At 53.0% G+C, this 10,540-nt stretch overlaps 1 protein-coding gene across 1 annotated transcript; it reads left to right on the plus strand.

The window, feature by feature from the left end:
* Nucleotides 1–940: 940 nt before the first annotated feature.
* On the plus strand, nucleotides 941–8,450 carry ASB1 (ankyrin repeat and SOCS box containing 1). Its single transcript, XM_015633926.2, has 5 exons — nucleotides 941–994; nucleotides 1,095–1,241; nucleotides 2,965–3,267; nucleotides 6,255–6,640; nucleotides 7,535–8,450. The coding sequence occupies exons 1-5, from the start codon at nucleotides 960–962 to the stop codon at nucleotides 7,666–7,668; spliced, it is 1,005 nt and encodes a 334-aa protein (XP_015489412.1). The 5' UTR covers nucleotides 941–959; the 3' UTR covers nucleotides 7,669–8,450.
* Nucleotides 8,451–10,540: the final 2,090 nt, after the last annotated feature.

Consider the following 10,540-nt stretch of genomic DNA (forward strand, 5'->3'; position numbering starts at 1 on the left):
GATGGATGATGGATGGATGGATGGATGGATGGATGGATGGATGGATGGATGGATGGATGATGGATGGATGGATGGGATGGATGGATGGATGATGGATGGATGGATGGATGGATGAATGAATGGATGACCAGCATTCCCTGCTGCCACTGGAGACTCAAAAATGCGCACTCAGAAGCTGATGGTGTGTTTTAAATGCTTGGAGAGCAATAATAAGTATATAAAACTATTGGAGAGTGTTCAAAGAAAGGTCACAAAGATGGTAAAGGGAATAGAGAGAATGAAGATGGTGGAGGGATGATGGACAGCTGAGGGCACTTGGCTTTTTCAGCATGCAGAAGAGGAGGAGGAGGAGAGAGAGGGAAGAGAACTCAGCATGGCCTGCATCTTCCTCCCAAGGGACAGCTCCAATCCCTGCTCTCTCTGGCCAGGAACAGCATCCAAGGGAGCTGGCTGGAGCTGTGTCAGGGCGGGCTCAGGCTGCAGAGAGCAGGGAAAGGTTCTTCCCCCAGAGGGTGCTGGCACTGCCCAGGCTCCCCAGGGAATGGGCACAGCTCCGAGGCTGTCAGAGCTCCAGGGGCTCCCAGGGACTCACAGGGTGGGATTGTTGGGGTGTCGGGGCAGGGTGAATGGATGATGCCCGTGGATCCCTTCCAAGTGAAGATCCCGGAAACTGCGCTGCGGGAAAAACGAGATAGGATGGGGAAAAGGACCAGAAGCGGGGAGAACAGGAGCCCATAAAAGCTGCTGGGAACTGTCCGATCCCTGCCGCAGCTCCGCCGCTGCCCGCAGCGGGAGGAAGGAGCCGCAATTCCCTGAAGAAAACAAGCGGCCGGGCCGGCGGGGAGAATCCACCTTAACGGGAGCAGGAAGCCAAGCGGGGCCAATCAGGCCGGGAAAAGGGAGGCCGGGAAGGAGGGACCGAGGGAGGGAGCGAGGGCGAGCGGGGCCGGCGGGGCGCGATGGCGGAGGGCGGGGACCCGCCCGCCCCGGGCAGGTACCGTGGGCAGGGGGGTTCCCGGGGCTGGGGGGACGGTGCTGTGGCCCCCCTCCCTGTTTGCCAGCCCTTTCTCATCCCGCTGTGTGCCTGTCTCCAGCGCAGGTCGCAACCTGAAGGAATGGCTGCGGGAGCAGTTCTGCGACCACCCTCTGGAGCACTGCGAGGACACCCGGCTGCACGACGCGGCTTTCGTAGGCGACCTGCCCACCCTGCGCAGCCTGCTGCAGGACGAGAGCTTCCAGAGGTGGGCATGCAGCCCTGGCCACACGGCCCCGCCACCTGCCTGCTCCCCCCGCAGCGCACAGCCTGCCCCGCGTCCCTCCCGCATCCCTCCCGCATCCCTCCCGCATCCCTCCCGCATCCCACCCACCGCGCTGGCACCGACCTCAAACAGCATCCAGTGCCAGCCCTGCACGGGCAGGGACCCTTTCCACTATCCCAGGGTGCTCCAAGCCCCGTCCAGCCTGGCCTGGGACACTTGCAGGGATGGAGGTTTTTGTGGGGGAGCTGTCGGGGAGGATGCTTCACTCACCGTCCTCACAGCTGCGCCTTTTGGGGACTCCCTCTCAGGCCTTTTTTCTTGTGAGAGGTGTCAGGGTGTTTTTCCTACTGTTCACACAGCCTGTGCCTCCTGGGGACTCCCATCCCACATGCTGTTTTTGGGGAGAGGTGTTTCCTAGAACGCTCTCACTGTCCCCACAGCCTGCTCCTTTTGGTGACCCTCATCTCATAACTCTTTGGGTTGGAAGGGACCTTAAAGCTTATCCCATCCCACCCCCTGTCACAGGCAGGGACACCTTCCACTAACCCAGGGTGTTCCAAGCCCCAGTGTCCAACCTGGCCTTGGACAACTCCAGGGATGGGGGGTTTTTATGGGAGAGGTGTCAGGATGCTCCCCTTTCCTCCAGATCATTCCCCTGGTTTCCCAGGAGGCAAATCCCACAGCAGCTCATGGGGCTGTGCTGGGCAGCTGTGCATGAGCTCTTTTCAGATCAGCACAGGAATGTGATAGCAGGAAAACGGGAGCCTAGGGATAATGGGGAAAACATACAAAAGGGATTACAATCAACTATAAACCTGAAACACCCCATGTTACAAAATCTGCCCAGTGCTAACCCTGTGACTGTGGGGATAGTAATTAATTTTCCTGCATCATGGAGAAATCTGCTTAGAGTGCTAAATGTTTCCCAGCCTCAAAAAAAAGAAAAAAGGTGTTATTTCAGCAAAAAATGAGAATGAGCCAGCCCTTCTTTCTACTACCTGGGCAGCTGGGGCTCTTGGGACTCTTGGGCTGAGGGATTTTTGTAGGAAAAAAGCAAGAGTTTGACAGGGAGAGGGGGGTGGGGCCCACAACTCCATTCCACAGGTGATGGAGTGAGCAGAGAAGTGATGTCTTTGAATTTGGAGGTAGATATGGACCTCAAAGCTTATCCCATTCCACCCCTGCCACAGGCAGGGACATCTTCCACTGGTCCAAGCCCTGGCCTAGTTGGACTTGGGCATTTCCAGGGGTGGAGCAGGCACAGCTTCTCTGGGCTACCAGTTTGGGACATCTCCCTTTAAAAGGGACAAAACAACAAACAAGTCGTTTTGAGGTTTTTTTATAGGTGATTTTTGAGGCAGGGTTTGTTACAGGTGCAGCCCCTGGCACGACTGAAGCACTGCTCTGCTTCATCTGTCCAGGCAGCGTCTGTCAGGTGATTGACAGGAGCTTTTTGGTGGCTGCTAAAAGTGCCAGAAATCAGAGGATCATATCCTGAGTGGAAGAGACCCACAGGGATCATCGAGGCCCTGCACAGACCCCCCAACAATCCCACCCTGAGAGCGCTGGCCAAACCCTCCTTGGGCTGTGGCAGCTTTGGGGCTGTGCCCATTCCCTGGGGAGCCCGGGCAGTGCCTGAGTTTCCAGGGGACACCCTCCTGGAGGGAATGGGGGCTTCCCTAACTGCGTGCTCCCCCCAATGCAGCCGGATCAACGAGAAGTCGGTGTGGTGCTGCGGCTGGCTGCCCTGCACCCCGCTGCGCATCGCGGCCACCGCCGGCCACGGCCCCTGTGTCGAGTTCCTGCTGCGCAAAGGGGCCGAGATCGACCTGGTGGACGTCAAGGGACAGACAGCCCTCTACGTGGCCGTGGTCAATGGGCACCTGGAGTGTGCCAAGATCCTGCTGGAGGCCGGTGCTGATCCCAATGGCAGCCGGCACCACCGCAGCACCCCGGTGTACCACGCGGCGCGGGTGGGGCGCGCCGACATCCTGCGGGAGCTCATCAGGTCAGAGCTCGGGGCTGGGCTCAGGGCTGCCTCTCCCTTCTCCTGCTCCCTTGGCATCCCTTCCCTCCTCACCCGGGTGAAGCCTCCACACCTCTGGAGCTGGAGAGGAGAGGGTGGAGGGGCGACCAAAGGGACATCCTTGGATTTCCTCTCCCTTGGCTTTGGCACCAGCTCTGTTCCCACCTGTTCCAGTCCAAGCCCAAGAGAGGAGTCTCTGGTTCTGAGCTTGACATCCAGTCAGATCCAAACCTTGAAATTCCCTCTACTTCCACGGTGCCCCTGACTGGAGGGAGGTGGATTCCCCCCAGAAAACCCCCCTGGGTTTTGGGTTTTCCCTCAGGGGACTCCCTTGGCAGCACCAGCAGGGCTCAAGGTGTTGCAGGAGGCTGTGGGAACTTGAGTTGCTCCTTCTGTGGCATGCCCTGATTATTCCTTCTTTTTAAATTGGAAGATCTCTGTCCAAGGGATTGTGCTGGACAGCTGTGTGGGCAGTGGATGCCAAATAACAAGGGATCGGTATGGGAAGATGTAGGCTGTAGGGAGAAATAGCGAGAGAAGGAAATTGAAGGAATCCCTTTGATGACCTCAAATGTTAGAAAATGACAAAAGGGTTTGAATAGGAAAAGATTCAAAATCCTTGGGGATCTTCTTCCTTTTTCGAATTTCCATGCAAGTGTGGCTTTGAGGAAGAAGGGGAGATAGTGCCCCCTCCTTGCTCCTTTCCCAGCAAGCTGAGAGCAGGATGCTCCCATCAGCACAGGCTTGTTGATACAGGGTTCAACTCGCTGCATTCCCAAAAATCTCCCCCACTCCCTCCACCCAGGCAGGGTGAAATGTAGCAAACGGCATTTCAGCAGCACAGGGAGAGCTGATGCCTTGATTTATGTGTCTGCTCCTTGGGATAGATCACCAGCAATATTAAAAGCAAGATTTTGGACAACGTTCAGGATTAAAAATTAACTGGAGTTTGTCCAATCTCTTCTTATTAGGCAATGTCTCTCCCAAGGCTGCTAAGCTAATACCAAATTGTCAGATTGCCCAAAATTTCAAATATCTCAGAGTAGGGATTTCACAGATCTGTGCAGAGTTACTTAGTGAAAAATGCAGCCTTTATGTTACAGGGATTTTTAAAGCGTTGGATCTACAGGGTTTGGCAGGGGGAGTGTGCCGAGGATGACACTTCTCCTGAGACAGGAGGGAATATTTTGAGAGAACCTGAATCCATTCAGGTTTTGCTGCAGGTGTCTAAACATTTCAAACCTGGTTTGAAAATCCTGTGGTAGCACCATTGGGATCCCTGAGCATTCCTGCAAGGGCTGAACCAAGCAAGAGGTAAAATCCCATCCATGAATAATAAATCCCCCTATGGAATGGGGATCCATTTTACTGGGAGGCTGCTGGAAATATTTAGGGTTCTAATGCCAGGGTATGAATAACATTCCTCATAATTTGGGATCATGCTGTGGTGGGATCCACTGCTACCTGCAGTGGAAGTGAGGGTAGCAAGGGTGAGAGGATGCTTTTGCCAGGCTAAAACTGGGAAAAAGAGAGCTGCCAGATCACCCCCATCCCTCAGGTGCATGCCTCACCCTGCTAAAAGTAGAATCTGGGAGGTTGCTTTGAATTGAGGGCTTCCACTGAGAATTTTGGTGGTAATTGGAGGGAGATCTGCTACCTGTGCTCAGGAGCCCTGTGGAAGCCCCACAGCAGCATGGATAACCCTGTCCAAATGCATGTGTAATCTGATTTTAAGGGGGAAAGTACACTTTGTGCCATTTGCAGCTCCTAGAGGAGTCTCTCAGCCCTTGTTCTGGGTGTGCTTACTTTAAACGAGAGTCTTCCCATGCTCGGAACTGAAGGATTTGGTTAAAAATTTGCCGGATAGGGAGCAGTCCCCGCTGGTTTCAGTGAGAACTGTGCCTGCTTTGAGGTAGGATTTGTGCCCAGGTATTTTCCTTAGTTTTATGAACTCCTTTATGAAAGGAATGTAATGCTGTCTAGGAAAAACCCTTTTCTCTGAGTACTTTGCAATCTGGGGAGGGGGACGGGTGGGCAAAGGAACCTCTTCTCCCTCTGTGGGTAGAACAGACAGGGCTTTGCGACTGAAAACCAGCTACTCCTTAAGGACTATGTTGTCTTCCTCTTTCTTCCCATCCAAGCTGCTTGGGAGGAACATGGAATTACTGTCCCCACTGCCTGGGGGAATCCCCAGCAGATTCCAGCCCCTCCAGTTCCTTCGGGATCGGGGGTTTGTCGTGGATGTTTCGCTGTAGAGTGCAGATTCCTGTTTCCACTTCCCTGCTGTTTGGGATCGAGTGCTTGTGTTGCTTTTTTGGCCCATTTTATCCTGGTAGGGAAGTTATTTCAGCATCCCTCTTCAGTGGAGTCATCTGGAAACATCCCTGCTCCCCAGGCAGCTCGTTAGCATCCAGCATTACGTGGTGCTGGCTCGGGGCTGAGCCGTCCCCAGTGCCAAGACACGAGAGGAGAGAAAATACAGCTTAAGGTTCCTGGGTCGAGATAAGGAATGGGAGAGATAAGGAAGGGGAGAGAGCACTCACCAAATACCATCACCAAAGGAGACTCAGCTTGGGGGTGTCAGTTTAATTTATTCCTAATAAAATCAGAGCAGGGTAATGAGAAGCGGAAGAAATGTTGAAAAACACCTTCCCCACCCCTCCCTCCTTCTCAAGCTCGATCTGTTTTCCCTCATCCACTACCAAAATGTGGCCACACAAACCCAATCCATAAGGGGGCAAGGATGTTGCTGTTCCTCCTCTCTCCAAATCCCAGGCTATCATGGGCAGGGAAACATTTTTGCTTCTGGGAGGTCAGACTGTGCTTGGCCACATTGTCCTGCTGGCTGCTCAGAAGTGCTGCCAGGCCCACCTGAGGGTAGGGCAGGGCGGGTTCCAGATGTTCTCTCTCTGCACGTGTCCTTCAGCCCCATCCCTTCCTCTTGCCAACCCTCCCTCTCCCCGGAGCAGGTACGGTGCTGACGTGGACGTGAACCACCAGCTGGCGTCCCGCGGGCCCGGGCAGGCGCTGCGGCCGCTGACCACGCTGGTGGTGTGTCCCCTGTACATCAGCGCTGCCTACCACAACCTGCCCTGCTTCCGCCTGCTGCTCCAGGCGGGAGCCGACCCGGATTTTAACTGCTGCGGGCCCATCAACGTGAAGGGCTTCTCGCGGGGCTCGCCCGTCTGCGTGCTGGACGCCGTCCTGCGACACGGCTGCGAGCCGGCCTTCGTCCGCCTCCTCATTGACTTTGGAGCGGATCTCAACCTCGTCAAGGTGGAGGCCCTGGGAGTGGAGGCCACGGGGAGGGTCAAGGTGAACGCCGAGGCGCTGGAGCTGTTCAAAGAAGCGAGGGGTGAGTGGATTTTGGGTGGGTTTGGGTCCCTGGAGCGGCGCTGTGGATGTGGGAGAGCTCTGCGGAGGGGATGTTTGGAAGTGAAGGTGCTGCTGGAGGTGGTGGGGTGGGTGTTGCTGTCCTCTCTTGAAGAGCCTTCAGCAATTACCTAACGGGGTCCCACAAGCTGACAAACAAAGCATTAATGACTTCTCCACTCCCTGCTTTTCCTCTGTTGAATTCTGTACCTTCACATGGTGCTCTCCCCTCTTGAGTCCCTCAGCAGCCCAACCTCTGTCTGTTACTCCACCTTTTTCATCTCTCCCAGCTCTTTTCCATTGCCCATCCATGTAGGCAAGGCTTAGGGGTCCTATCCGAGCTGGGCTTTGGAGCTGTGGATCACCAGTGGCACCCAGTTCTCCAGAGCCACACAGGTGTGTCCCAGCTGTTCCCTGGGCTCTGGATCCAAGAGGGAATTTGATCTGGACAGACTGATTGGGAAGGAAAGCCACAAAGGCTGGTAAAAAGGGGCAGGGAGAAGCTTGGGTGAAGGTGGAAAAAGGTGGGGAGACCCACCTGATGAACCCAGCAGGGGTGGAAGAGGAGTTTGTTTCCCTTTTGAACTCCAGAGAAATTTCAAAGGGATTCAGGCTGTGGGACACAACTTCCCCAGGTTACTCAGCTTTGCGTGGGCCTGGTTTTCAAGCCTGCCTGGGCAAGGGAGGCTCACATAAGCTGGAGTTCCATTAGGCCTGGGTTTAGGAGGCACGTGGGACTCCTCAGGTGGAGCATATGGGATAATGGAGCAATGCCTTGGAGGTCCAGTTCCTGAATCGACGTGGGCACTGCCATCCTGTTGTCCCTGTGCTGGAAGAGCTCTTTCCCCAGTAACTCCTCCCTGTGTTTCCCTTGCAGGCCGCACCCGGAGCCTCCTGTCTCTGTGCCGCATAGCTGTGCGGAGAGTCCTCGGCAAATCCCGCCTGGATCTGATCCACAGCCTTCCAATCCCACACCCCATGAAACAATTCTTACTCCACGAACACAGTTAAAGGAAAACTGGCTGCTTTTGGGGACATTTTGACTTGGTAAAAGAGTGCCCTGACGGAGCCAGGTGCCAATGCTGCCCTTTCCCCTTCATGGGGTGCACATAATTCCCTGCTCCTGTGGATGTTTTTTTTCCCTGCCAGATTTAGGGTGCAGTGATCCCGTGTGTTTTACTCCCTGGGGAGAGGCTGCTAAACGTGTGTGGGTGTTGCTGGAGCAAATACAATATATCCTGTAGCTGTTGGCAAATGTGTAACCTCTGTTACTGATCTGTGTCACACACACACACCTGGGGTCTCTGTGGCATTTCTGTATGGGGAAAGTGCCCCATCTTTACTTCTTTTCTTATCACAGCACATAAAACCAGAAGTTCCTACCTACATTTTACTCCATTCCCCATGATAATACCAGAGAAAACCCACCCAGATCCATGAAACAGGTCTGTTTTGTTTGTGGAAAAGGGAGAAAAAAGGATTTTGTTGGTTTTTTTTTTGAGGAGTTGGGAGATTTTGTGCTTCTAATCACAGTGTTGCATCCAGCAGCCTGGGCTCCTTTGATTTCCAGTGCCTCTTCATGCCACAAACTCCCAGGAGAGTCATTCTTCAGGGAGTCAGCAGCCTTTTGTTGGGGTCTCAGGGTCAGCCAGTGACGTGGTCGGTGCAGAGGAATCGTTGTCAAAACAGCAACTTTAGGAACAGAGAGATGATGGTGCCTCAGGATCTCGGGAAAAATCTCAGGTGATAATTGCTTTAACTTTACTGATTCAAGTAAAATCACTGTGTTACAAGTTTTGGGTTTTTCTGGATGGTTTTTCTTTGCTAGCTCTTCTTGTTGTGCTTATCCAGCTGGCAAAGGTGATTTTGCAGATGGGACCTTAAAGGTTAGAGAATCCCAGCCTGGTTTGGGTTGGAAGGGACCTTTAAGCTCACCTAGGTCCAAGCCCCTACCATGGGCAGGGACACTTTCCACTATCCCAGCTTGCCCCAAGCCCTATCCCTGGACCCTGTGGATTTACCCCATAGGCCTCGACACTGGTTCCAAAACCTTCTTTTCCCAGAGGCATAAATAAATGCAAAAGCAAACCAAAGCAGAGGATATTTCCAGACCTTCTCCAGGTGGGATGCAGTGGATGTGGAGCTGTGGGCAGGTGAGGAGGGGCAGCTCTGCACCATTCCCTTCCCAGGCCCACAGCTGGTTTTGGTTTTCCTGGCACTGGCAGCGAGTTGTGCACTGGCTTTATAGAGGTGTGAACATGCCTGGGAGATGCAAACAGGTTGTAAAGCCTCTTGGCACCTTGCTGGGGGATCCATAATGGTTTGCAGGAGCTCACCGTGCTCCTGAGCTCCAGTACAGGGAGGCAGAAAATGAGATGGGCTGTCTTGAGAAAATGCCACGGGAGCAGCTTTTGGGGTTGGCTTTTCCCTGAGGATTTTTGATTTGTTTGTAAATGGGACCCCCAGTTGGGGTGAATATGGTAGGATGGGTATGGGGAGAGCTGGAAGGGACCCACAAGGATCATCCAGTCCAGCTCCTGGCCCTGCAAAGACATCCCAACAATCCCACCCTGTGTGTCCCTGAGAGTGTTGTCCAAAGGCTTCTTTGGGCAGCCTCGGGGCTGTGATCATTCCCTGTTCCTGTGATCAACCACCCTCTGGATGGTGGTTCCACCTGGACTGAGCTGCAGTGACGTGCCTCAGTGGGAATGTCAGAGGGTGGCCCAAAGAAACGAGAGAATCAACTCAACTCAGTGCTTGATCTAAGTCCAGTCTATAATTACAGCTGAGCCTGTTACAATGTCAATTAGAGTTAATCCCATCCAAAGGATTCCCCTGAGCATGGATCTCTCCAGGTCTAAAGATGGTTTTCCCAGCCCAGTAGCAAACCAGCCTGAGGTTCATCAATGACTTGGAGACGTGCAGAATCAAAGCTTTGGAGTCCCTGGATCATCCATCCAACTTCCATCTTCACTGAGGGACTTTGCCTCTGGAAAAGGCCAAGCCTTTGGCTTGAGGGCCTGGAGTGAGTCCAGCTTGGGGACAACTCACATAAAATTAAGCACAGGATTCTGTTGGAATGAAGTCCCTGTGGAGACTGGTTGCTGTGGCTACTTAAACAGCTCAGCTTTGCTGAGCTAGTTTAATACACAGAGAATTTGGAATTTTCACTGTAGAGAGATAATAATCTTGGAATAGATTCAGGATATTCATAGACTTCATTGTCCTGTCCTATAGGGGCAAACCCTACATCCTCTGCCTTACCCTGTCCTTTTAAACCCAGAAAACAATATGTTCTTCCAGTATGAAATCTCAGTAATTCCTGCATTTCTGTCCTTTCACATTATGTAAACAGCATTTCCTTTTGCCTTAGCTTGGACTTCACCATTCCCTCCAGTGTGGGGAGCAAAGCATTCCCTTTTGTAAAGGTGGTTTTCCCCATGTTGTCCATGGGGTGTGTTCAGATAGTGCGAGTAAAAATCGAGTTTTGTGAAGTTGTGGGTGGGAAATTAAACATTCCTGCAGTGTACATGCCATCCATTGAAAAATGCCCATTATATTTGTGCAGAATATATAAAGTGTGCGTGGCGTGCCCTTGCTGGAAGCTTGAATGGGGCAGGATAAGAAGATTTGGAAAATGCTGGAAGAACCAATCCAGATCTGGAATCAACTGAGCTGCTCCAAAGCTGTCTTTTCACATTGGCTTTCTTGTCTTTGTTGCTAGGGGAGGATTTCCAGGGCATAGAATGCTGGTAGCTGGGATCCAAATATAATTTCCTGCTCATTTTGCAAAAGCTGGGGGAAAGGCATCTGGTGTTTTTTTCGGTTGGTTTTGGAGGTTTTTTTGGTTTTGTTTTTTATTTTTTAAAGCCCTTTTTGCCCC

The sequence above is a fragment of the Parus major genome, chromosome 7 (genome assembly GCF_001522545.3).
Source record: "Parus major isolate Abel chromosome 7, Parus_major1.1, whole genome shotgun sequence".
Lineage (NCBI taxonomy): Eukaryota > Metazoa > Chordata > Aves > Passeriformes > Paridae > Parus > Parus major.

Excerpts from the sequence above, each read along its gene's own strand:
- ASB1 (XM_015633926.2), top strand. The coding sequence starts at position 960 with ATGGCGGAGGGCGGGGACCCGCCCGCCCCGGGCAG. Across the intron at positions 995-1,094 it reads GACCCGCCCGCCCCGGGCAG|CGCAGGTCGCAACCTGAAGG; the intron begins GTACCGTGGGCA and ends GCCTGTCTCCAG. Across the intron at positions 3,268-6,254 it reads ATCCTGCGGGAGCTCATCAG|GTACGGTGCTGACGTGGACG; the intron begins GTCAGAGCTCGG and ends TCCCCGGAGCAG.